A 22,742-nucleotide genomic window follows, 5' to 3' on the forward strand; every position below is an offset into this window, starting at 1 on the left:
CCATGCGAACGCTGAGACCGGAAGTGCTCGCTACCATAGACGGCGGGGCGGCGGACAGCTAGGCACCGGGACTATCGTGCCGGAAACCGGCCTTTTATTACCCAGTCAGTCAGTATTTAGCAACCATACAATATATTAATCATATTAGTATTATTAGCACCTTGCGTTATTGCCAAGGCCCCGCTGCTGTGTAAAACGCTTTACGGTCTGTGAGTTCTATGGAAGCGGAAGTGACGCGTACAAAAACAGGTAGTACGTAACACCTGTGCTTTGACACTTTTGACTCCGCTATGGCGCTGCCAGGGGTCACAAAGCTGCTGCTCTTGCCCGGTGTAAGGGCTCAGGTAAGGGTTATAGCTCGGAGGGCTTGCTATGAATGAGTAGATATTAATATATAGAGTGTAAGCTCTTTGGGACAGGGAGTTATGACAGGAATGAAGGATGCTTTCACCACAAGGACACTTTCTGAATATGTCATATAGGTGGCAGGGTAATAAAGGCAACAGGAGCATAATAAAGTTAGGGGGGGGGGGGGTTCATTTGCTACAGGGGGAAATGGGGCAGAATCTTATAGCATACCTCCCAACATTTGAAAAACATAAAGAGGGACAAAAAGATTTGGCCCACTTTTGTGACCACGCCCCAATTAACACACCCCATTTTTTTCTAAAAATACTCCTTTTATAAAGATGAAATGGCGGGATCAGACGCAAATGTGCTATACCCTCATACTGTACGACCTAAGGAAAACAATATAGCAACTCCTACATATAAAATACAAATATAGAGAGAAGGCAGTCAGTTATAAGTGAGTTATAACTATGTACCAGATTTGCCCCCCCATACACAGTGCCCCCAATACACAGTACCCTTTATATACAGTACCCTTTATACACAGAGGCCCCCCATACACAGTGCCCTTCATACACAGAGCCCCCCCATGTACAGTACCCCCCATACACAGTACCCTTTATATACAGTACCCTTTATACACAGTGCCCCCCATACACAGTGCCCCCCCATACACAGTGCTCCCCCATACACAGTGCCCCCCCAAACACAGAGGCCCCCCCAAACACAGAGGCCCCCCCAAACACAGAGGCCCCCCCATACACAGAGCCCCCATACGCGCTCCGACTCCTTCCGCTGCATCTCTCCTGTAGCTTCTTCGCCGGCAGTCCCTGGCCCTTTTATAAGGTTGCGCCCCGTGTGTACGTGTGACGTCATTACGCACGGGTGCAACCTTATAAAAGGGCCAGGGACCGGCGGAGAAGGAGCCACAGGAGAGAAGCAGTGGACGGAGCGCTCATCTTAAGCCTTTTCATCCCGCTGTCGCGGATCCTTCTATGAATGTCCCGCATTTCCGTAATCTATTACGAAAATGCGGGACATTCAGGGAACTATCCAGGACAGCGGGATGCGCTATCGAAAGCGGGACTGTCCCGCGGAAATCGGGACAGTTGGGGGGTATATTATAGGGGGGGGGGCAAATCAATGAGAGTATAAACAGGGATGCCATCAGAAACTCTGGGGTCCCACACAGGTTATTTATATGCCCCCCCCCTCCTATGAACACAAGTACGCAGTTTTCTGCCCCTGCTCTGCGCTGTCATTGCTTGATATGGAAGTTACGACAATTTTCACATTAGTTACGTAAACTGCGTAAGTTTAGGGGCCCCAATAATCTTGCTGTGGGGCCCAATAACTAGTAGTCATTAGTAGTTCATAAAAACAGTAAAAATAGTTAATGTGCTAATAAGTCAGTATTTTAAATAAGGGGTCAGTGGAGTTTATATGTAAGTTTCTTTGAAAGTAATGTAAGTTGCGTAAGTGTAGGGGCCCAATGATGTTGCTGTGGGGCCCAATAACCAGTCATTCCCCTGCTGCTAAGTTCATGTAGGAGACGCTGATATCATTCAGTAAATAGCTCCCCAAATAAATAGCTGATGTTACTCTATAGTAAGCAGTTCATATAAATAGTTAAAATGAGTAATTAATGAGTTAATAAGTCAGTCAGTTTATTGGGGGCAGTGGGAGTTCCCTTCAGTTGTTTTATTCATTGATGTTAAGTGGATTTTGCCCCTGTCTGCCCCTTCGCTGCATTGGTTTTTTGCTTGTATGCAATTTATCTAAGTTTCTAGGCAAGTTAAGTCAGTTTCTTTGGAATAAAGGCAACTTTTACGAAAGTTACGTAAATTGCATAAGTTCTAACATGCATAACTTAAGCAATTGACGTATCTTTCGCGACAAGCCCGGGGCCCCCTTCCGAAGAAGATTTTCACGGGGCCCTGCACAACAGTACCCCCTCTCCCCCCCCCCCGATGGCAGCCCTGAGTATAAACATATATATAATTAAAGTATGTCAACTTCTGAAAGTTTTGAGGGTCCCTATATATATCTGTACTAGTGCTATGTACCCATAAAGCTGATTGTCCCCCCTCTCTCTCTTTCCCTACAGCTGCTGAACACCCCCGTTAGACTGTCTCACTGGGCAACTCCCGGCCGCTGTACCAAATCGTGCCACGCATACCTACAAAAGAGTGAGTAAGAGATTATTTCGTCGGTAGGGGAAGCAGCCATAAGGGGGCTCTCGAAATTCTTACGTAACGGATAAAGGGGTCTTCTGAAAAAGAAAAACCATAGAAAGTGAGTGTAACAGATGGGTGTTATATGGCTTTCCTAGATTTGCGCTTCTGCACAACAAGATCTTTCAGCTCAGTGTCCCCTGCAGCAGAGTCGAGCGAAGACACGGTCCTCAAATGGCTCCTCCTGCTCATCCCGGTGGCAACTTTCAGCTTGGGGACTTGGCAGGTAATGTCGGGGCCACCGATCAGTTTAAGTTCTTTTCTTATATACAGAACACATTAGTGCTCATTTATGTCTGCAATTGCTGTGAGAACAATACAATTTCAAGCACTATTGCCATTTTTTTTCTCCAAATACCATGTTTTTTCTCAGCCCTAATATGGTTACAAGGAGGGATGCACCAAATTCACTATTTTGGGATTCAGCCGAACCCAAAGATTTGGCCGTATACCGAATCCAAAAGTCACATGATTTTAAAGGAGAAGGAAAGTTACAATCACTGTCTAAAAGTTAGGCTCCCCCCAGTGATTGTAATCGCTTACCTGATACCCCCCGGCCGGTGCTCCTGTTAGGAGAAAACTGCACCAGCCTGGGGTGTATGCGAAGAAGTGATCCTTTTCCTTTCTTTGGTCTCCGCGCGCAGTGGCGTGAAAAGCCGAACACGAACAAAAAAGCCGCCTCTTTGCTCAGCTGCGCATGTTGGGGCCCCGAGATCTTGTAAAAAAGAAGGATGGAAGAGGATCGCTCGCCTGCATTTACCCTCAGCCGGTGCAGTTTTCTCCTAACAAGAGCACCGGCCAGGGGTTTCAGGTAAATGATGACAATCACTTGGGGGTGCCTGAAGGTCCCCATACACAGGGCGATTGTGATTGTAGCTGCCGATATCGGTCCCTTAGACCGATTTATCAGTTTATCGGCCCGTGTAGTGGCACAAACGACGGACCTGCCCGACCGATATCTGGCATGAAATCGGCCAGATAACAATCGGGCAGGTTAAAAAAATTTAGTCGGATCGGGGACCGCATCGGCTCGTTAATGCATTCCCCGAACAAACTGCGCTATTACCTGGGTTCTAATTTGATTGTTTGACCCCAAACAACCAAATTAGCCTGAATTCACCTGATATCGCCCACCCATAGGTGGGGATATCGGGAGAAGGTCTGCTCGCTTGGCCATACACGCGGCCATACAAGCATTCAGATTCAGTTTGGCCAGGCACTTGGATTCGGCCGAATATGAATCCTGCTGAAAAAGGCAGAATCCCAAACCAAAATCTTGGATTCGGTGCATCCCTAGTTACAAGGGAGTGTTGTGCCTGATGCATTTGTGTCCAATATGCCAAAATGCAACGGCATGTTCATTTCGTCACAAATCATAAGCAATCATGTGAAAGTCTACCTGGTGCCATATCATGGTGTTCACCATCGCGACTGATGTCTCTGCCCGATTCTTTAGGCACCTATTTGACTCTGGGGACAGTGGAATCGTAGAGCTACCACCTGGTCAGGACATGGCAGTAGCTAGAGGGTTCTCCCTCTGTCAATATGCACAGCAGCAGTCTGTTTAGGACGGAAGGCAGGAAGGAAGTGGCGCCAAGTACATCTACACAGAGAGCAAAGCACCTTTTAAAAAATGGGGTTTAACAAGCAACTAGCTGCAGGGAAAAATGTGGCAACTGTTCTGGTGGTTGTAAATGTCCACTGTTGTGGCTCTGTAGCAGTAACCTTGATCATTGCTTAAATGAAGGCTTCCAGTGGCTGGCTAAGGGCAACAAGGTCTGGCAGGGGTGTGCAGGGGTCCTGCTGCCTGCCCAACCCCCCCCCCCCGGGCATATTCATTATAATTATCTTTGGCACGATCAGGGGAGGGAAATCATTGGGGGAGTGCCAGCTGGGATTGGGTCTGGGTCAGCCCAGTCCGACCCTGTAGGGCAATAAGAGTTATAGGTGAAAACAGTGGCCACAAGATGGCCGTAGCCACAGCGTAGCTCACATTTTTCATTAGCTATTTTCACTTATATTAGGGAACTGAAATAAGAGTCGATTGACCCCCCCCGAGCTATACAGTGGTGTGAAAAACTATTTGCCCCCTTCCTGATTTCGTATTCTTTTGCATGTTTGTCACACTTAAATGTTTCTGCTCATCAAAAACCGTTAACTATTAGTCAAAGATAACATAATTGAACACAAAATGCAGTTTTTAAATGAAGGTTTACGTTATTAAGGGAGAAAAAAAACTCCAAATCTACATGGCCCTGTGTGAAAAAGTGATTGCCCCCCTTGTTAAAAAATAACTTAACTGTGGTTTATCACACCCAAGTTCAATTTCCGTAGTCACCCCCAGGCCTGATTACTGCCACACCTGTTTCAATCAAGAAATCACTTAAATAGGAGCTACCTGACACAGAGAAGTAGACCAAAAGCACCTCAAAAGCTAGACATCATGCCAAGTTCCAAAGAAATTCAGGAACAAATGAGAACAAAAGTAATTGAGATCTATCAGTCTGGTAAAGGTTATAAAGCCATTTCTAAAGCTTTGGGACTCCAGCGAACCACAGTGAGAGCCATTATCCACAAATGGCAAAAACATGGAACAGTGGTGAACCTTCCCAGGAGTGGCCGGCCGACCAAAATTACCCCAAGAGCGCAGAGACAACTCATCCGAGAGGCCACAAAAGACCCCAGGACAACATCTAAAGAACTGCAGGCCTCACTTGCCTCAATTAAGGTCAGTGTTCACGACTCCACCATAAGAAAGAGACTGGGCAAAAACGGCCTGCATGGCAGATTTCCAAGGCGCAAACCACTTTTAAGCAAAAAGAACATTATGGCTCATCTCAATTTTGCTAAAAACATCTCAGTGATTGCCAAGACTTTTGGGAAAATACCTTGTGGACCGAAGAGACAAAAGTTGAACTTTTTGGAAGGTGCGTGTCCCGTTACATCTGGCGTAAAAGTAACACAGCATTTCAGAAAAAGAACATCATACCAACAGTAAAATATGGTGGTGGTAGTGTGATGGTCTGGGGTTGTTTTGCTGCTTCAGGACCTGGAAGGCTTGCTGTGATAGATGGAACCATGAATTCTACTGTCTACCAAAAAATCCTGAAGGAGAATGTCCGGCCATCTGTCAACTCAAGCTGAAGCGATCTTGGGTGCTGCAGCAGGACAATGACCCAAAACACACCAGCAAATCCACCTCTGAATGGCTGAAGAAAAACAAAATGAAGACTTTGGAGTGGCCTAGTCAAAGTCCTGACCTGAATCCTATTGAGATGTTGTGGCATGACCTTAAAAAGGCGGTTCATGCTAGAAAACCCTCAAATAAAGCTGAATTACAACAATTCTGCAAAGATGAGTGGGCCAAAATTCCTCCAGATCGCTATAAAAGACTCATTGCAAGTTATCGCAAACGCTTGATTGCAGTTATTGCTGCTAAGGGTGGCCCAACCAGTTATTAGGTTCAGGGGGCAATTACTTTTTCACACAGGGCCATGTAGGTTTGGATTTTTTTTCTCCCTAAATAATAAAAACCCTCATTTAAAAACTGCATTTTGTGTTTACTTGTGTTATCTTTGACTAATAGTTAAATGTGTTTGATGATCAGAAACATTTTGTGTGACAAACATGTAAAAGAATAAGAAATCAGGAAGGGGGCAAATAGTTTTTCACACCACTGTATATTTAAGTTCCCTGCTTTCATGAAAATCCTCCCAGCATACTGAATTACAGGAGTTTCTCAGCATCTGAACAGTGAAGAATACCTTCCTGTAATCTAGGTAAATAGCGGTATAAAAGCTCACACCAATGTGCCATGTTTTTTTTTAGGTCCAGAGGCGCAGCTGGAAGCTGAAATTAATACAAGAGATGGAGGCTCGAGTTTCTGGCAAGCCGATTCCACTCCCCACCGAGTAAGAGAATATCCATCTTTTGTCTGACAAATAACTATGCCTTTCACTTACCATAGAGCTATTGCATGCATATTATTGTGAATTGTTTCTTCATGACATGTGTATCTGGAAAAACTATTTTTCTGCTCCCTTACGAGAGTAGGTTCCTTGTCATGTGACTTAGAAATAGAAACATCTGTACTTTCTCTGTTACTGGGATTCCAGAGTGGAAGCAAGTATGGGACCTTTTGTCCAGAATGCTCTGGACCTTTCTGGATCTTTATATAATTTGGATCTCTATACCTTAAGTCACCTAAAAAATAATTAAAACGTTAATTAAACCCAATAGGATTGTTCTGCCCCCAATAAAGGGTAATTATATCTTAGTTGGGATCAAGTACAGGTACTGTTTTATTATTACAGAGAAAAGGGAATCATTTAACCATGAAATAAACCCAATAGGACTGTTCTGCCCCCAGTAAGGGGTAATTATATCTTAGTTGGGATCAAGTACAGGTACTGTTTTATTATTACAGAGAAAAGGGAATCATTTAACCATGAAATAAACCCAATAGGACTGTTCTGCCCCAATAAGGGGTAATTATATCTTAGTTGGGATCAAGTACAGGTACTGTTTTATTATTACAGAGAAAAGGGAATCATTTAACCATGAAATAAACCCAATAGGACTGTTCTGCCCCCAGTAAGGGGTAATTATATCTTAGTTGGGATCAAGTACAGGTACTGTTTTATTATTACAGAGAAAAGGGAATCATTTAACCATGAAATAAACCCAATAGGACTGTTCTGCCCCAATAAGGGGTAATTATATCTTAGTTGGGATCAAGTACAGGTACTGTTTTATTATTACAGAGGAAAGGGAATCATTTAACCATTAAATAAACCCAATAGGACTGTTCTGCCCCCAATAAGGGGTAATTATATCTTAGTTGGGATCAAGTACATGTACTGTTTTATTATTACAGAGAAAAGGGAATCATTTAACCATTAAATAAACCCAATTGGGCTGTTCTGCCCCCAATAAGGGGTAATTATATCTTAGCTGGGATCAAGTACAGGTACTGTTTTATTATTACAGAGAAAAAGGAAATCATTTTTAAAAATGTAAATTATTTGATTAAAATTGGCCTTCCCATAATTCTGAACTTTCTGGATAATGGGTTTCCAGATAACCCATACCTGTAGCATGATATTTACTTTTGTGTCTTCTCTGCAGTCCCATGGAGATTAAGGAATTAGAGTATCGCCCTGTGAAGGTCAGAGGTCACTTTGACCACTCCAAGGAGCTGTACATTTTACCTCGCACCTTGGTGGATCCAGAGAGGGAGGCTCGGGAAGCTGGACAGTTGGCATCTAACACCCAGAGTGGTGCCCAAGTGATTACACCTTTTTACTGCTCTGATCTTGGGTAAGCCCCCATCTTCCTTTCACAAAGGATCATTTATTTTTCCTCTACCTTCTACACTCAGTCTCATACTTGTTTAGCTTTAATACAAGCACATCAGGGGTATGGACTGAATGGAACCCATACCTGTCTCATTACATACTATATCTTAAATTTTCTTACATTTGCTTAGTAGATGATTCTCCAGATTCAGCAACACATAGCAAACCATTAGTAGGTAACATATGTTTACAAGCAAGCATCTTATTGGCAGCTTCTATCGGCCCGTGTATGGGGGCCTTTAGAGAGTTATGTAATAAAAGGCACTGTTTGCCCAGGAGCAGTAACCCATATAAACCAAACAGCAGTTAGAATTTACTTATCATCTTATTGCTTGCCATGGGTTACTGCTCCTGGTCAAACTTAGTGCCTGTTTTTACATATAGGGATAGGATCTGGATTGTGTTAAGCCCTAAAATGAATACATAACCTTTATTAAAGAATCTTACAAGCGCAATAAGCAATCGATAAATCAGTTTTTCCTTTTTTCCCCCCAACTATGACAGAATCACTATCTTAGTGAATAGAGGATTCGTCCCCAAGAAAAAGGTCAATCCAGAAACCCGACCCAAGGGGCAGGTCAGTGACAATCGAGCTGCAAAACCAGCAATATAGGTGCGTCATCACATTCCATATTGGGCTTATTATGACTCCCAGAAACCTATTACTTCCTTACCTTATCGGCCATATATGTTAAGGGGAACATGATCACAAAAGAGAGGTCTCTCACCTCCCCCCAATGTGCCTCTCTGCAGGTTTCAGGTGAAGTGGAACTGGTGGGCATTGTTAGACTCAACGAGACACGTAAACCTTTTGTTCCTCATAACGACCCCTCGAGGAACCTCTGGCATTACAAGGACCTGTCGGCCATGGCACAAGTCGTCGGAGCAGAGCCAATACTTATCGATGCCGATCGAGGTAAGGATAACACTGCAGACTGCAAGCAAACTACCATCCAACTACCACTAACCAACTACCACTAACTAGGTTTAACTAATTCAGATCTACAATTAAGGCATTTTTGTCCATGCTTTTAGGTAGCACCGTCCCAGGAGGCCCTATTGGGGGACAAACCAGGGTCACCTTGAGAAATGAACATATGCAGTACATTGTTACATGGTGAGTGTTACCATAGGCCACATAGCCTCTAGGACATGTCTGTGTGTAGTAGATAGTGTGACAATTAACGAGCAGTAATTAAATCTCTCCTTATGTGTATGCAGGTATGGATTGTGCGCAGCCACCACTTACTTATGGTGCAAGAAGTTCATACGGAAAGTAGCTCTGTAGGACAGTTCCGCAGCCCCTCTGATAGGGGGAAATACCAGTAATAGTGGGTAACTATATGGTACCCCACAGGGAGTTCTGATCCATCCATGCCTGTTTGGGAAAAGCATCAGCCAACTGTTGCCATTTCCCAATGAGGCTTCCAGCTATGGGCTTCTTGGCGATATCTTATATTAAACGAACTGCGGGTCTAATACAAAGCACTTACTGTCAGCGAAGTAGGGGTGGAACAAGGGCTCTTTTATAAAGGAAACTGCACTTTAATAAACTGGTGCAATCTTTTGTTAACCAATGGCTGCTGTGGTTCTGTATCCTTCTAAAAAACACATTTATGTAGGGTCTATTGAGCATTTTTTAGAGTGGAGGCGTGACACTTGGGATAGAGCCCTGCATTGGGTCTGGTACTTAAAGAATACCCACAAAATGGTGGGTTTTAGGCAGAAAGCCCCCAGTTCCCGCCCCTGATAGTAATGATATTTTTTGTTGATGTCATTACCAGCCCAGAGGTCGGGGGGCCCCTCTCGCCTAGACTTGCTCCGGAGTGAAAGAGGTAAGGAGGGTGCAGCAGCCCCTGAGATGCCCCTGCCTGTAGGCCCCCGACTGGCAATCTGTGGGGCTGCTGTAAGATGCCATACACAGTCACTGTTTATTGGGCCTGTGGGGGGACCAGTTTGGGCCTCAGTGTACTGGAAATGCCAGGGCCTATTTAGAATCCCAGTCCAGTCCTGCCTGCATAGCTCATTTATATTTGCAACACTGCTGACTGTGAGTGCTTAAGATTCGAGGGTAGAAGAGAGTAGCAAGCTTGGCTGTGGCACAGTAAATAAAACCACCGAACATTTAAAACACACACAAAAATAACAAGACTTTTTGTGTTAATGTAAAAAAAATTACCCATGTTTTACTGGTTCTTTAAAATACAATTATCCAAGAAATTCTATAAACCCATACACAGATCAGTATGCATTTCCGCTTATGCTATAATAACTGGAGCCCACAAGCTTTTAACCCCAACTGTTTCCAGATAGTTTAGGGGTCATCATCTTCATCGTCATCATTATTATTATTATTAGCAGGTATCTCTAAAGTACCAACATATCTATACAATACATGGGTGCATATACTGAGCAATATATATCACCTACAAAAATACAACTGACACAAGCAGTAAAGCAAGCCCCACCCAAAACTAGCTTCTAAAAAGGATAAACCTCCGGAAACTGCTGATATTTGCATTAAAGGGGAAATCCTGGCAGGGGAGGGGTGACTAAAACATTGATGTTACTAATTGTTACAACTTATCCACAGCTTACAGACAGCATGCAGGAACTACAAAACCCACAATGCATTGCACTGGGATGTTCCTTTCTTTATTGACATCACGTGTGCAGCAGGGAATTGTGGGATTGGGAGGATGCAGGCTGAAGGCAGGCTGAGGACAGGCGACTACTGTTACATTTTATTTGAGTCTCAAAGTAGTCAGCCAGATCAGCAGGGGGCGGGGCTTAGGGAACTGTGGTAACTTGTCATTCTGACTATTGATCCCCATTTGTGCGATGCCAGGTTAGAAATGCAAAGAAGATGCTCTTGGTCCCTACGTATTCTGGGAAGCTTTGTGTTCCGGATGTGGCCCCCCATCTTATATCTCATAGTTGAACTTCATGGCAGAGCCGTGCATCTGCTGTTGGTATTTCTCCTCAAACATCTCGTTCTGTTGAACAGTAAAGTGTGATTTCCAGTCCCCTACCTTACCTGGAGAGGGAAGCACAATGCATTATAAATCTTTTTAAGAATAAAGTCCTAAATTAACAAACATAAATGGATGTTAAAATAAGGCATATAAAGGTATCTGCCCCCCCTCAAGCAGCCATATTGTTCTTATCCAGCCCACTGCTGGCGTTACCCTGCCTCTTACCCTGTAAGTTGCCATCTTGTACTTTGGCCCACTACTTCTACATGACTTCTCTGACCCTTTCTCACCTTTAGTTGCCATCTGAGTAATAGTCCAGCCCAGCGCTGAAGTTACAGGTCCTTCACCTCCAAGGTTCGACCGGGGCACCAAGGGAAAACCCAGTGGCCCCTGGCCCTGTTGAGCCCTTTGCTTGGGGTTTCTGATGGGCCCTGCCTCCCCCAGTCTGACACTATTCATTTCCGCCTATAAACTGCCATATTGTTTTTTTTGGCCCAATGGCTCCATGGGGTTGCCACCCAGCCTGTATTTTACTGGCCTAGCCGGCAAAACACCTGCCAAAGCCAGGGCCGATATTGCAAATTTATCAGCAATCTAGTAGTGTCGTTAAATTTGTCTTATCCTTAAAGTTAGCTCCTGGCCCACCCACCTTAATGCTCAGCCTGTCCCAATCCTACCTTTTCCCTTCCCTGATCTCCCCTCAAACCACCCTCTAGCCCAGCTCTTCTCAACCTGTGGGTCGGGACCCTTTGGGGGGTGGAACGACCCTTCCACAGGGGTTGCTTAAGACATATTTCCGATGGTCTTAGGAACCGAGACACCGCTCCTCGATGGTTGGGGGTCACCAAAACATGAGGAACTGTATTAGGTTGAGAACCACTGCTCTCGCCCAACATTACACCATAGCCCTGCCCCCTCTGATGTCACCTGTTCTATTGCCACACACACACCCATTTACATCATGTCCCGCCTCCTTTCATAACAAACCTGGCCAGCCGATAAAAACAGTTTTAAAAGGTGGCAACCCTAGCTGGAGCTAAGGGCTTAAGGCCTCTTCTCTAAGGCTACCAACCATTATTGTTTTTATGCTTTCCAGAAATAGATGTCCAAGGAGTAAGCAGCGTCCATCCTACACAAACTTTCCCGCAGTTGCTAACGCCATTTTATTTTTTCTTACCTTTGCGCATGAACTTATAGTGAGACTGGTCTACTACATCCGAGGGGAAGGCCGAAAAATTAGCCATTGGGTTGTCCTTCATCTGGTCAAAGGAACTCAGGTGCACTATCTTCTCCAGAACCTCTTCCGGGAGGTCTTTATCCAAGAACCTCATCACTTTGCGTATCTCATGGATGGGGTTCTGTACTGAGGAACATGGATTACACGCGGTCAGGAAGCATGAACGCGCTTGCTCCAGACTATTATCAAATACTACCATCCAGTTCTTGGAAAGGGCAAATGAACAGCCCTATGTTGTAACAACACAGTGCCCATCGGAAATGTCCCTGTTAAAATCAGAAGTACTAAACGTTTTGGAATGGGGTTTCCTGGATTTTAGTTGTTACTACTGGAGTTAAGCGGGCAACTGGTTATTGTGTTATCCCTATTTGTTCACAGAAACAAAGTTGTCAGTTGTCTAGAATTAAGCAGTAAACTGGTTATTCCTGTTTGTTTCAGAGAAGAGAAGCCCAGTTATCTAGGGTTAACCAGTGAACTGGTTATTCCTGTTTGTTTCACAGAAGAAAAGTCCAGTTAGTTTGTTATATAGAGGATTTGTTAATCCTGGTTGGTTTAGAGAAAGACAATACAGTTACCTAGGGTTAACCAGAAAACTGGTTATTCCAGTATGTTTCAGAGAAGATAAGGTCAGTTAACTAATTAAGCAGGGGTCTGGTTAATCCTGTTTGATTTAGAGAAAGACAATACAGTTACCTTGAGTTAAACGGAGAACTGGTTATTCCAGTTTGTTTCAGAGAAGAAAAACCCAGTTAGCGTGTTAAGCAGGGGACTGGTTAATCCTGTTGGTTTAGAGAAGGACAATACAATTACCTAGGGTTAACCAGAGAACTGGTTATTTGTTCCAGAGAAGAAAAGCCCAGTTAGCTAATTAAGCATGGGGATTGGTTATTCCTGTTTGTTTCAGAGGAGATAAGCCCAGTTAGGTAGGGTTAGGTAGAGAACTGGTTATTCCTGTTTGTTTCAGGGAAGGGAATCACAGTTAACTACAGTCAAGCAAGGAACTGGTTATTCCTGTTTGATTTGGAGAAGGGAATCCTAGTTAATCAATGTTAAGCAGGGAACTAGTTATTCCTGTTTGCTTCAAATAAGATCTCAGGCTTGTTTTCTATACACATAATATAAAAATCACCTGCTTAATGTCTTCAAAAAAAAGGTATAAGATATTGTGTTGATCTTTCTGTTCCCAGAATCCTTTAACCTGGTCGTACCAGGAGCCCCAGCCCACTATGGATGGAGAGAGAGATATTAATGAGATGAATCTGTGAGACAATATCAGTTATTTGAAGAGTATGGAGATCCAAAATTGTAATATAGTCACTTGGTATCTGATGCTGGAAAAAATGAAACCGACCTTTTCTTTGAATAATTCCTACCACTAGTAATTCCAGTCTGGGGCTGCCATATTGCTTGCATCTAGAACTTTTGGATAGGCATCAAATGCAAATACTCTTTACCCGGCAACATTAAACCCCTTCCCGGTGCCCCAGATCTCACCGTCGCCCTTCATGAATCTGTGGAGATACTCCTCCCAGTTTCCCGGGGCTGGGTGAATTTGGACCATGTGATCAAAATAATAATAGGATGTCACGGTGTCCCTGGGGTTCCTGGCTACGTAAATCACCTGTTGAGAGAGAGAATGGGTTTAGGGTCAGGAAGAAATGTTGGGCAGCAACCAGTAAGCAACACACTACTAAGTCTATTAACCTATGGCAACCAATCAGATTCAGAAACAACAAACTAATAAACACGACAAAAAAAGTGTGTTAGATCCAAAAACACCTGACCGCAAAGTTCTGTTCAAACAGTTCGCCATTGGTCATCATTTTTTTTTTCCTTCATTTTGAGTTGGACCCTACCTTGCATTTGTATCTCCAGAAAAATGGGGGTACAAGTTGCACAGGAAGATGGGTCTTCAGCACCCTTGGTGATGGCATCGCGTTGACCTCTTCTGGTCCTGCAATGGTTTGAGGTGTGAGACAAAAAGGACACTACAAGCAGGAAATGGTCACACTGTCCCTGGGCCAGTAAGGGACACTTCTCTCTTGCAGGGCATAGGTAACAGGACATGGACTTCCTGAATCAGTAGAAGAGGTTAAACCCTTGGGTCCCCTACAGTACCCTTAAAAATTGCTGAGATAAGGGTCACCTTTACCTGGTTTCATCAGATTCAGCAGCTCCACAAAGGGCATCCTCTCATGAGTAGGAGATCTCCTGCAAATCTCTTCATTGCCCTCGTTTAATATAAGGTCCACTATCTCTTGGATCCAGGTGGTACCTGCAAGCCATACAATCCTTCGTCAGTGCTGGAAATTTCTTAGTCTTACTCCAGGATAAATATTTAGGCAAGGGTCTAAATAACCAACATACCACAATTTAGATGTTATTAAGTTGTCAAGTTGTCAGTGAAATCTGTGGAGCCTTTGAGCTCTGGGAGTCACATTCAGTCCCAGGTCCTCCAACCTGCCCTGGACCTACATCTAGGGAAATACTTGAAGATTCTATTCTGCTATAAACTAAATATCTGGTACTGCTTAAAGAAATATAGTCAAGTGGTGGACTGGACCAATTGGAGAACTTGAATTGAAGGACTAACCCCCTCTGGTGGCTGCCACCCATTTGTGCCCTGCGCTAACTGGCCTTCCTAACTTGAGGTCCGATTCACAGCAGGGCAGGAGGTGCCTCCCCCCACCCTCCCTTCATATATTCAGTGCCAATGAATGCAGGCAGCACTGTATTCATCAGGGGGCACACAAGATTTTTCATTTGGTTTTGGAGCAAAGAGACCCGCGTCAGTTCTTATATGAGCAGAGCATAAAGTGCAAAAATATATTGGGGATTGAACCTAATTTTTGTTCTCCAAATAATTAATGACCTGTATAGACTTTCTCTCCAAATATTGCCCTCCCCCTGCCAATTCTCTAGGCCCCCCAGGAGGGCTAGCCCCACAGTTTGGGTACCACTGGTTAACTGCCACCCCAATGTTATTCAAATTGTACTCAAGTGTTGAAGAACATTTTTTCCTGGTAATGTTCCCCCTGTAAAAGGCAACTTGATTACTGAAGTTTCTTTGAAGAAGACCAAACGTGGTCTATTACTTGGTCTTAGTTGTCTTCAGAAAACAGGCAACTCACCTGATTTGGGGTAGGTGGCTATCAACACATCTCCAGGTCTTGCTTGGAAAGTCTGAATTTGCTGCCAGTTTGATGCAATAACCTCGGCAATGGAGACGCCTTCCACGATCTGCAGTTTACCAGGCATTCTGCTCCCAGAGAAGCTCCAGAAACTGTTTTGGGTCCTTATGAGGATTAAAAGAATAGTGTTTGAGTTTCTCAAGAGTAGGAGGGAGGGTAAGAAGAGAATTTAATCCTATTCCGCTGCACAAATAAAGAAGGGGAATAATGGTCACGCCAAGCCAAAGCAAGCAAAAAAAACTCTAAAGCGGCCAGGTGATTCTATTTATGATAATATTTAAAAGCAGAATGCAACGGAAGAGAGCTTGAGCAATACCAACACTGCCCCTACTCAGCTGCCCAATAACAAGTCCCTTGCCTTCTCCTACCTTTTCCTGGATGACTCAGGAATGCAGTATGTTTCATATTATGATATTGATTTATGGATACCAGAACCCATCTGTCTCTGTAGATAAATCCATACATTGCCCACGAGGCTGAATCCGTGCAGCTGGGGTGGGTTCATATTATATGGAAACATATGTGGAGGGCGGACTTTTTTGTTTGGGGGGGGCTAAAGATGGGCCATACATAGACTGACCCACAGCTAATGTTAGACTTCGTGGATTCGCTGCTAGTGTAAAAAATGAACCTCCCAACTATCTATTGCGCTTCCCACTGACTTCCAGGGATTCTGTGCAAAAGCTAAAATGCTTAGAAATACATCTATTCTATGAGGGTTTCTTCCAACATTTGTGTTCATCTTTAAATTATCTTGTAATAAGATGTAGACATTGATATTCTGAGACAATTGGTCCTTTTATTTTTAATAGTTTTTCAGTTATTTAGCTTTTAGTTCAGCAGCTCTCCATTTGGTATTTCAGCAGCTATCTGGTTGCTAGGGTCTTATTTACCCAAGCAACCAGGTAGTGGTTTAAACAAGAGATGGGAATATGAATAGTTATGGGGTCTGCATGGGAAAAATATGCAATAAAAAATTACAATAATAATAAAATTGTAGCATTGCAGAGCAATACTTTTTGGCTGCCAGGGTCAGTGACCCCCATTTGAAAGCTGGAAAGAGGCAGAAAAGAAAGGCAAATTGTTCAAAAACTATAAAAAAAAATGAATTAGGAAGACTAATTGCACAGTTGCTAGGAATAGGCCATTCTATAACATATTAAAAGTTAACTTAAAAGTGAACCACCCCTTTAGATGTATTTAAGTTAGCATTATAGAGAGAGAGGCAGCGGGTACTGACACCCCAGGCACATTATATACAGTGAGATGCAGTCTGTATTTACAAAACCAGCACATTATATACAGTGAGAAGCAATTGGTACAGATGGCAGATATTCAGGCCCTGGCACTACAACACTGGCACTGATACACAGCATTGACCCCACTGTAACTGACTATAATATTATATTATACTGTAGATGTCAGTTGATGAAAAACAATTTAATTTCAGCTAGTGATTCAGCCTATAGAACTGTATTGTACCTGTGTATAGTGCATGGGTATAGTACCTGTGTATAGTGCCTGTGTATAGCACCCGTGTATAGTACCTGTGTATTGCGCATGGGTATAGTACCTGTGTATATAGTACCTGTGAATAGTACCTGTGTATAGCGCGTAGGTATAGTACCTGTGTATAGCGCATGGGTATAGTACCTGTGTATAGTACCTGTGTATATAGTACCTGTGTATAGTGCCTGTGTATAGCGCATGGGTATAGCGCATGGGTATAGTACCTGTGTATATAGTACCTGTCTGTACTTGAGATCTGGACTGTACAGTATGTTAGGCAGGTTCTGTATTACCTCACTGACTCACTGGAGACCTTGGGCATCCAGCCCTAAACATTATGTTAACCCCTCTTCACTTCTTTGTTCAGGCTCACCTCCTCCTCCCTTAGTAAGCCCAGGTGGTTGCAATTGGACAACCCCTGGTTGCTTGATCATTAAGCCTTTTTTGCGATCCAGTGACCTTACCTGCCTGATTCCTGCCCGTGTTCCTGCCAGATTCCTGCCTGATTGCTGCCCCTGTTCCTGCCCCTGTTCCTGCCTGACTCCTGCCTGGTTCCGTTCGCTATACCCTGTTCCTCGACTCCTGTTCCTGACCTCTGTTGGATCTCCCGGTATTGAACTTGGCCTGTTTATTTGACTTCTCCCTGTCTTCAGCCTGCCTCTGACCACTGCCTGTTATTTTGGACCCTTTTTGCTTGCTGCCAGTCCAGACCCTCTGCCTGCTTAATGGACTTGTATTGTTTGCCGCCTGCCTCTGACCACTGGCCTGTTTGTTTTTTAAGGTGCCAAGCAGGTTTGGGGAGGCTTAGCCTCTACTTATTGAAAATCCGCCTATGGATGGAAATAGCATTGAAAGCAATTTTACTAACAAATGCAAATTACATGAATCGACCAAGAAAGACATGGAGATGGACCAAGAAGGACATGGAAATGGACCAAGAAGGACACGGAGATCGATTAAGAAAGACATGGAGATGGACCAAGAAGGACACGGAGATCGACTAAGAAAAACATGAAGATGGACCAAGAAGGACACGGAGATCGACTAAGAAAGACATGTAGATGGACCAAGAAGGACACGGAGATCGACTAAGAAAGACATGTAGATGGACCAAGAAGGACACGGAGATCGACTAAGAAAGACATGTAGATGGACCAAGAAGGACACGGAGATCGACTAAGAAAGACATGTAGATGGACCAAGAAGGACACGGAGATCGACTAAGAAAAACATGAAGATGGACCAAGAAAGACATGGAGATGGACCAAGAAAGACATGGAGATGGACCAAGAAAGACATGGAGATGGACCAAGAAAGACATGGAGATGGACCAAGAAAAACATGAAGATGGACCAAGAAGGACACAGAGATTGACTAAGAAAGACATGTAGATGGACCAAGAAGGACACGGAGATCGACTAAGAAAGACATGTAGATGGACCAAGAAGGACATGGAGATGGACTAAGAAAGACATGGAGATGGACCAAGAAAGACATGGAGATGGACCAAGAAAGACATGGAGATGGACCAAGAAGGACATGGAGATGGACCAAGAAGGACATGGAGATGGACCAAGAAGGACATGGAGATGGACCAAGAAGGACATGGAGATGGACTATGAAGGACATGGAGATGGATCAAGAAGGACATGGAGATGGACCAAGTAAGATAGCTTATAAGGTTCCCAAGACACTAACTCTCTTTCCACAATGGATGCCAGGCACAGGATATCAACCTTCTATAGGAGAAGGAAAACAACTTGTTGACTGGAATAGGAACAACAACAACAAAGAAGACATTTTTCAGGTTGACGTACCAGTTATTCCTATTCTGTATATGTTTGATTGTTTCCTTTCAAAGCAGATGTTCTGTTCTATTGCAGTTTGCTGACACCTCCATCTGGTTTGTTGGGTTTAGTGGAGCCTCGGCCTTGTGGCAAAAGACGATTAAGACACATGACAAGATACTTCCCAATCATTTGAGATCCAAATGCCCTCTAAGCTATGAGCCTTATGGTTAGAGTCTTGCATGGAACCAATTTTTGAGACCCAGACCAGTTGCCTGCTCCCTGGACCTGCAACCCGCATAATTACTTGCTTCGACCTGCTACCCAACCTGACCCACAAGTACCTGTGTATTGCGCATGGGTATAGTACCTGTGTATAGTACCTATGTATAGTGTCAGGGTATAGTACCCGTGTATAGTACCTGTGTATGGTGCATGGGTATAGTACCTGTGTATAGCGCATGGGTATAGTACCTGTGTATAGCGCATGGGTATAGTACCTGTGTATAGCACATGGGTATAGTACCTGTGTATAGCGCATGGGTATAGTACCTGTGTATAGCGCGTAGGTATAGTACCTGTGTATAGCGCATGGGTATAGTACCTGTGTATAGTACCTGTGTATATAGTACCTGTGTATAGCGCATGGGTATAGTACCTGTGTAGAGTACCTGTGTATATAGTACCTGTGTATAGTGCCTGTGTATAGCGCATGGGTATAGTACCTGTGTATATAGTACCTGTGTATAGTGCCTGTGTATAGCGCATGGGTATAGTACCTGTGTATATAGTACCTGTGTATAGCGCGTAGGTATAGTATCTGTGTATATAGTGCCTGTGTATAGCGCGTAGGTATAGTACCTGTGTATAGTGCCTGGGTATAGTGCCTGGGTATAGTACCTGTGTATATAGTACCTGTGTATAGTACCTGTGTATAGCGCGTAGGTATAGTACCTGTGTATAGCGCATGGGTATAGTACCTGTGTATAGTACCTGGGTATAGTGCCTGGGTATAGTGCCTGGGTATAGTGCCTGGGTATAGTGCCTGGGTATAGTGCCTGGGTATAGTGCCTGGGTATAGTGCCTGGGTATAGTGCCTGGGTATAGTACCTGTGTATAGTACCTGTGTATATTGTACCTGTGTATAGTGCCTGTGTATAGCGCATGGGTATAGTACCTGTGTATATAGTACCTGTCTGTACTTGAGATCTGGACTGTACAGTATGTTAGGCAGGTTCTGTATTACCTCACTGACTCACTGGAGACCAGACCAGTTGCCTGCTCCCTGGACCTGCAACCCGCATAATTACTTGCTTCGACCTGCTACCCAACCTGACCCACAAGCCAAACCGACCCACAACTGCCTTATCCGCAACCCGATCCATGACCTGCTGACCACAATTAAAAAGGAAGTGCTGTTTCTGTAAATCAGAAGTGACATCAGAAGTGGGCGGGGTTGGAAAAAAAGTTTTAAAAAATGGAGAAAAATTTAGATAATATAGGATAAGAAATATGGATAAGGCCTGTGACCTGTCGACCTGCATCTATACCCGCATCCGAAAAATCTACCTGCAACTGGCAGGGTAACTGCTTTTTTAAAGCTGCCATGTACCCACCGACCAGGTCTGGACTGAGATTCAAAATAGGCTCTGGCATTTCAAGTACACAGAGGCCCAAACAGCCCCCCCCCCCCAGCCCAATAAATAGTGGCACCTTACAGCCCCCCCAACAAATTTTTTCATCCGTTTTCCGAAACGATCCACCAATGGCGAAACACGGAAATTTGCTGTAAATCCATGCCTGGCGAACATTTCGCCCATCACTACTAATCACATATTATCCTGGCAGATGTCAGAGCCGCGAGTAGGATCGTCTTAAGAAACCAACACCATAGTGAAATCTGATCAACCTGCTCGAAGAGTGGAGAAAATAGAGCTTGGAGGACCAACGGTAAGGCCCATGGTGGGACTGACTTATTGACTGGTGGATTAATTCTCAGGGCCATCAGGGGGGCACAGCAGGGACAGCTGTCCCGGGCCCAGGCAATTTTTACTTTTTACTTGTAGTGGTGCTACAGTTTTCTTAGTCGCTCGGCCCCTCTTTAATAAAATCCGGGCCCTGTCATTGGTCATCTGGATGATTGTGCCCCGTGTGTACGTGTGACGTCAGTACGCACGGGGCGCAACCTTATAAAAGGGCCTGTGTCCATTCGCGTGGAAACATAAGTGCAGAGGCGGCGCCCGTGAAGGACCCGAAGATGCCGCTGAAGATGCCGGAGGAGCCACCGGAGAAGCCGAAGAGGAGAAGTAAAACTGCTGCAGGTCGCCAATGTATTAGGGGGGCTGCGGGGCACACTGACCACCAATATATTAGGGGGGCACTGCTCTTGGCACCAATGTATTAGGGGGGCACTACTGCTGGGCACCAATATATTAGGGGGGCACTGCTCTTGGCACCAATGTATTGGGGGCACTGCTGCTGGGCACCAATATATTAGGGGGGCACTGCTGCTGGGCACCAATGTATTAGGGGGGCAATACTGCTGGGCACCAATATATTAGGGGGGCACTGCTCTTGGCACCAGTGTATTAGGGGGGCAATACTGCTGGGCACCAATGTATTAGGGGGGCACTACTGCTGGGCACCAATATATTAGGGGGGCACTGCTCTTGGCACCAATGTATTGGGGGCACTGCTGCTGGGCACCAATATATTAGGGGGGCACTGCTCTTTGCACCAATGTATTAGGCGGGCAATACTGCTGGGCACCAATATATTAGGGGGGCACTGCTCTTGGCACCAGTGTATTAGGGGGGCAATACTGCTGGGCACCAATATATTAGGGGGGCACTGCTCTTGGCACCAATGTATTAGGGGGGCAATACTGCTGGGCACCAATATATTAGGGGGCACTGCTCTTGGCACCAATGTATTTGGGGGGCACTGCTCTTGGCACCATTGTATTAGGGGGGCACTACTGCTGGGCACCAATCTATTAGGGGGGAACTGCTGCTGGGCACCAATATATTAGGGGGGCACTGCTCTTGGCACCAATGTATTAGGGGGGCAATACTGCTGGGCACCAATGTATTAGGGGGGCACTGCTGCTGGGCATCAATATATTAGGGGGCACCGCTCTTGGCACCAATGTATTAGGGGGGCACTGCTCTTGGCACCAGTGTATTAGGGGGGCACTGCTGCTGGGGACTAATATATTAGGAGGGCACTGCTCTTGGCACCAATATATTAGGGGGGCACTGCTGATGGGCACCGATATATTAGGAGGGCACTGCTCTTGGCACCAGTATATTAGGGGGGCACTGCTGCTGGGCACAAATGTTTTAGGGGCACTGCTCTTGGCACCAATGTATTGGGGTGGCTGCAGGGCACACTGGCCACCAATGTATTAGGGGGGCACTGCTGCTGGGCACCAATGTATTAGGGGGGCACTGGCTACCAATGTTTTAGGGGGCACTGGCTACCAATGTTTGTTTGTCCTTTGTACTGATGGGAGGGGTCACTGGGGGAGGGGCCATTGGGGGGCAGGGCCTGGGAGCAGGAGGAGGGCCCAGAAAATTTTGTTGTGAGGGACCCCATGATTTCTGATGGCGGCCCTGTTAATTCTTAACACTGCTCTGAAGAATTGTTCAATCAAAGGCTCCTCAGCCCATATTCTCCTGCAGACAAAGCTGAAACTGTTACTTTAAGTGAATTTATGCTCCACCCATAATCCAAGCCAAATTGAGCTGGGAAAGGCTTGGGTGAAGATAAGGGCCTTGACTTATCAGATCCTCCAATAGAGGCAATGTCAGGGGTTTCTGGATTGAAAGTCGCCTCAGCAGCGGATTCCCCCTCCTGATAGTAATGCTGATCCAGATCAGGAGTGGGGTCTCCCTGACCGTACCCATGCAGGTCTCTAATTTGGGATTATGGGATTATGTTTTACCTACAGACCTCACTTACAGGTGAGAAGCCTCAGACTGCAGTGTGTGAAAAATATGGCTTTTATAAGCGAATAAGCATTAGCGATGCGGGGCCCCCCTTGCCTAGACTTGCTCCGGGGTGAAATCAGTAAGGGGGGAATCCCAGCCTAGACCTGCC

The 22,742-nt window shown here is 44.9% G+C and overlaps 2 protein-coding genes across 2 annotated transcripts; one reads left to right on the forward strand and one right to left on the reverse strand.

Moving 5' to 3' along the window:
* The first annotated feature begins 58 nt into the window (after nt 1-58).
* Nucleotides 59-9,515, forward strand: surf1 (SURF1, cytochrome c oxidase assembly factor). Its single transcript, NM_001016789.2, is given in 9 exon segments — nt 59-344; nt 2,459-2,540; nt 2,684-2,811; nt 6,414-6,496; nt 7,713-7,904; nt 8,447-8,519; nt 8,696-8,858; nt 8,978-9,059; nt 9,164-9,515. Coding segments are annotated over 9 exon segments (924 nt in total). The 5' UTR covers nt 59-290; the 3' UTR covers nt 9,231-9,515.
* A 1,153-nt stretch (nt 9,516-10,668) lies between these two features.
* LOC100487424 (sulfotransferase 1C2) lies at nt 10,669-15,448 on the reverse strand. Its single transcript, XM_002941304.5, has 7 exons — nt 15,286-15,448; nt 14,307-14,429; nt 14,011-14,108; nt 13,649-13,775; nt 13,284-13,378; nt 12,095-12,275; nt 10,669-10,979 (listed from the first exon to the last, which is right to left on the reverse strand). Exons 1-7 carry the CDS (start codon nt 15,410-15,412, stop codon nt 10,867-10,869), a joined length of 864 nt encoding a protein of 287 aa, XP_002941350.1. The 5' UTR covers nt 15,413-15,448; the 3' UTR covers nt 10,669-10,866.
* Nucleotides 15,449-22,742: the final 7,294 nt, after the last annotated feature.

Source organism: Xenopus tropicalis, chromosome 8 (assembly GCF_000004195.4).
Source record: "Xenopus tropicalis strain Nigerian chromosome 8, UCB_Xtro_10.0, whole genome shotgun sequence".
NCBI lineage: Eukaryota > Metazoa > Chordata > Amphibia > Anura > Pipidae > Xenopus > Xenopus tropicalis.

Coding starts and splice junctions, on each gene's coding strand:
- LOC100487424 (XM_002941304.5), bottom strand. CDS start 15,412: ATGCCTGGTAAACTGCAGATCGTGGAAGGCGTCTCCATTGCCGAGGTT. Junction 13,379..13,648: donor CAGATTCATGAAGGGCGACG/GTGAGATCTGGG, acceptor CTCCATCCATAG/TGGGCTGGGGCTCCTGGTAC. Junction 10,980..12,094: donor CTATAAGTTCATGCGCAAAG/GTAAGAAAAAAT, acceptor TTCCCTCTCCAG/GTAAGGTAGGGGACTGGAAA.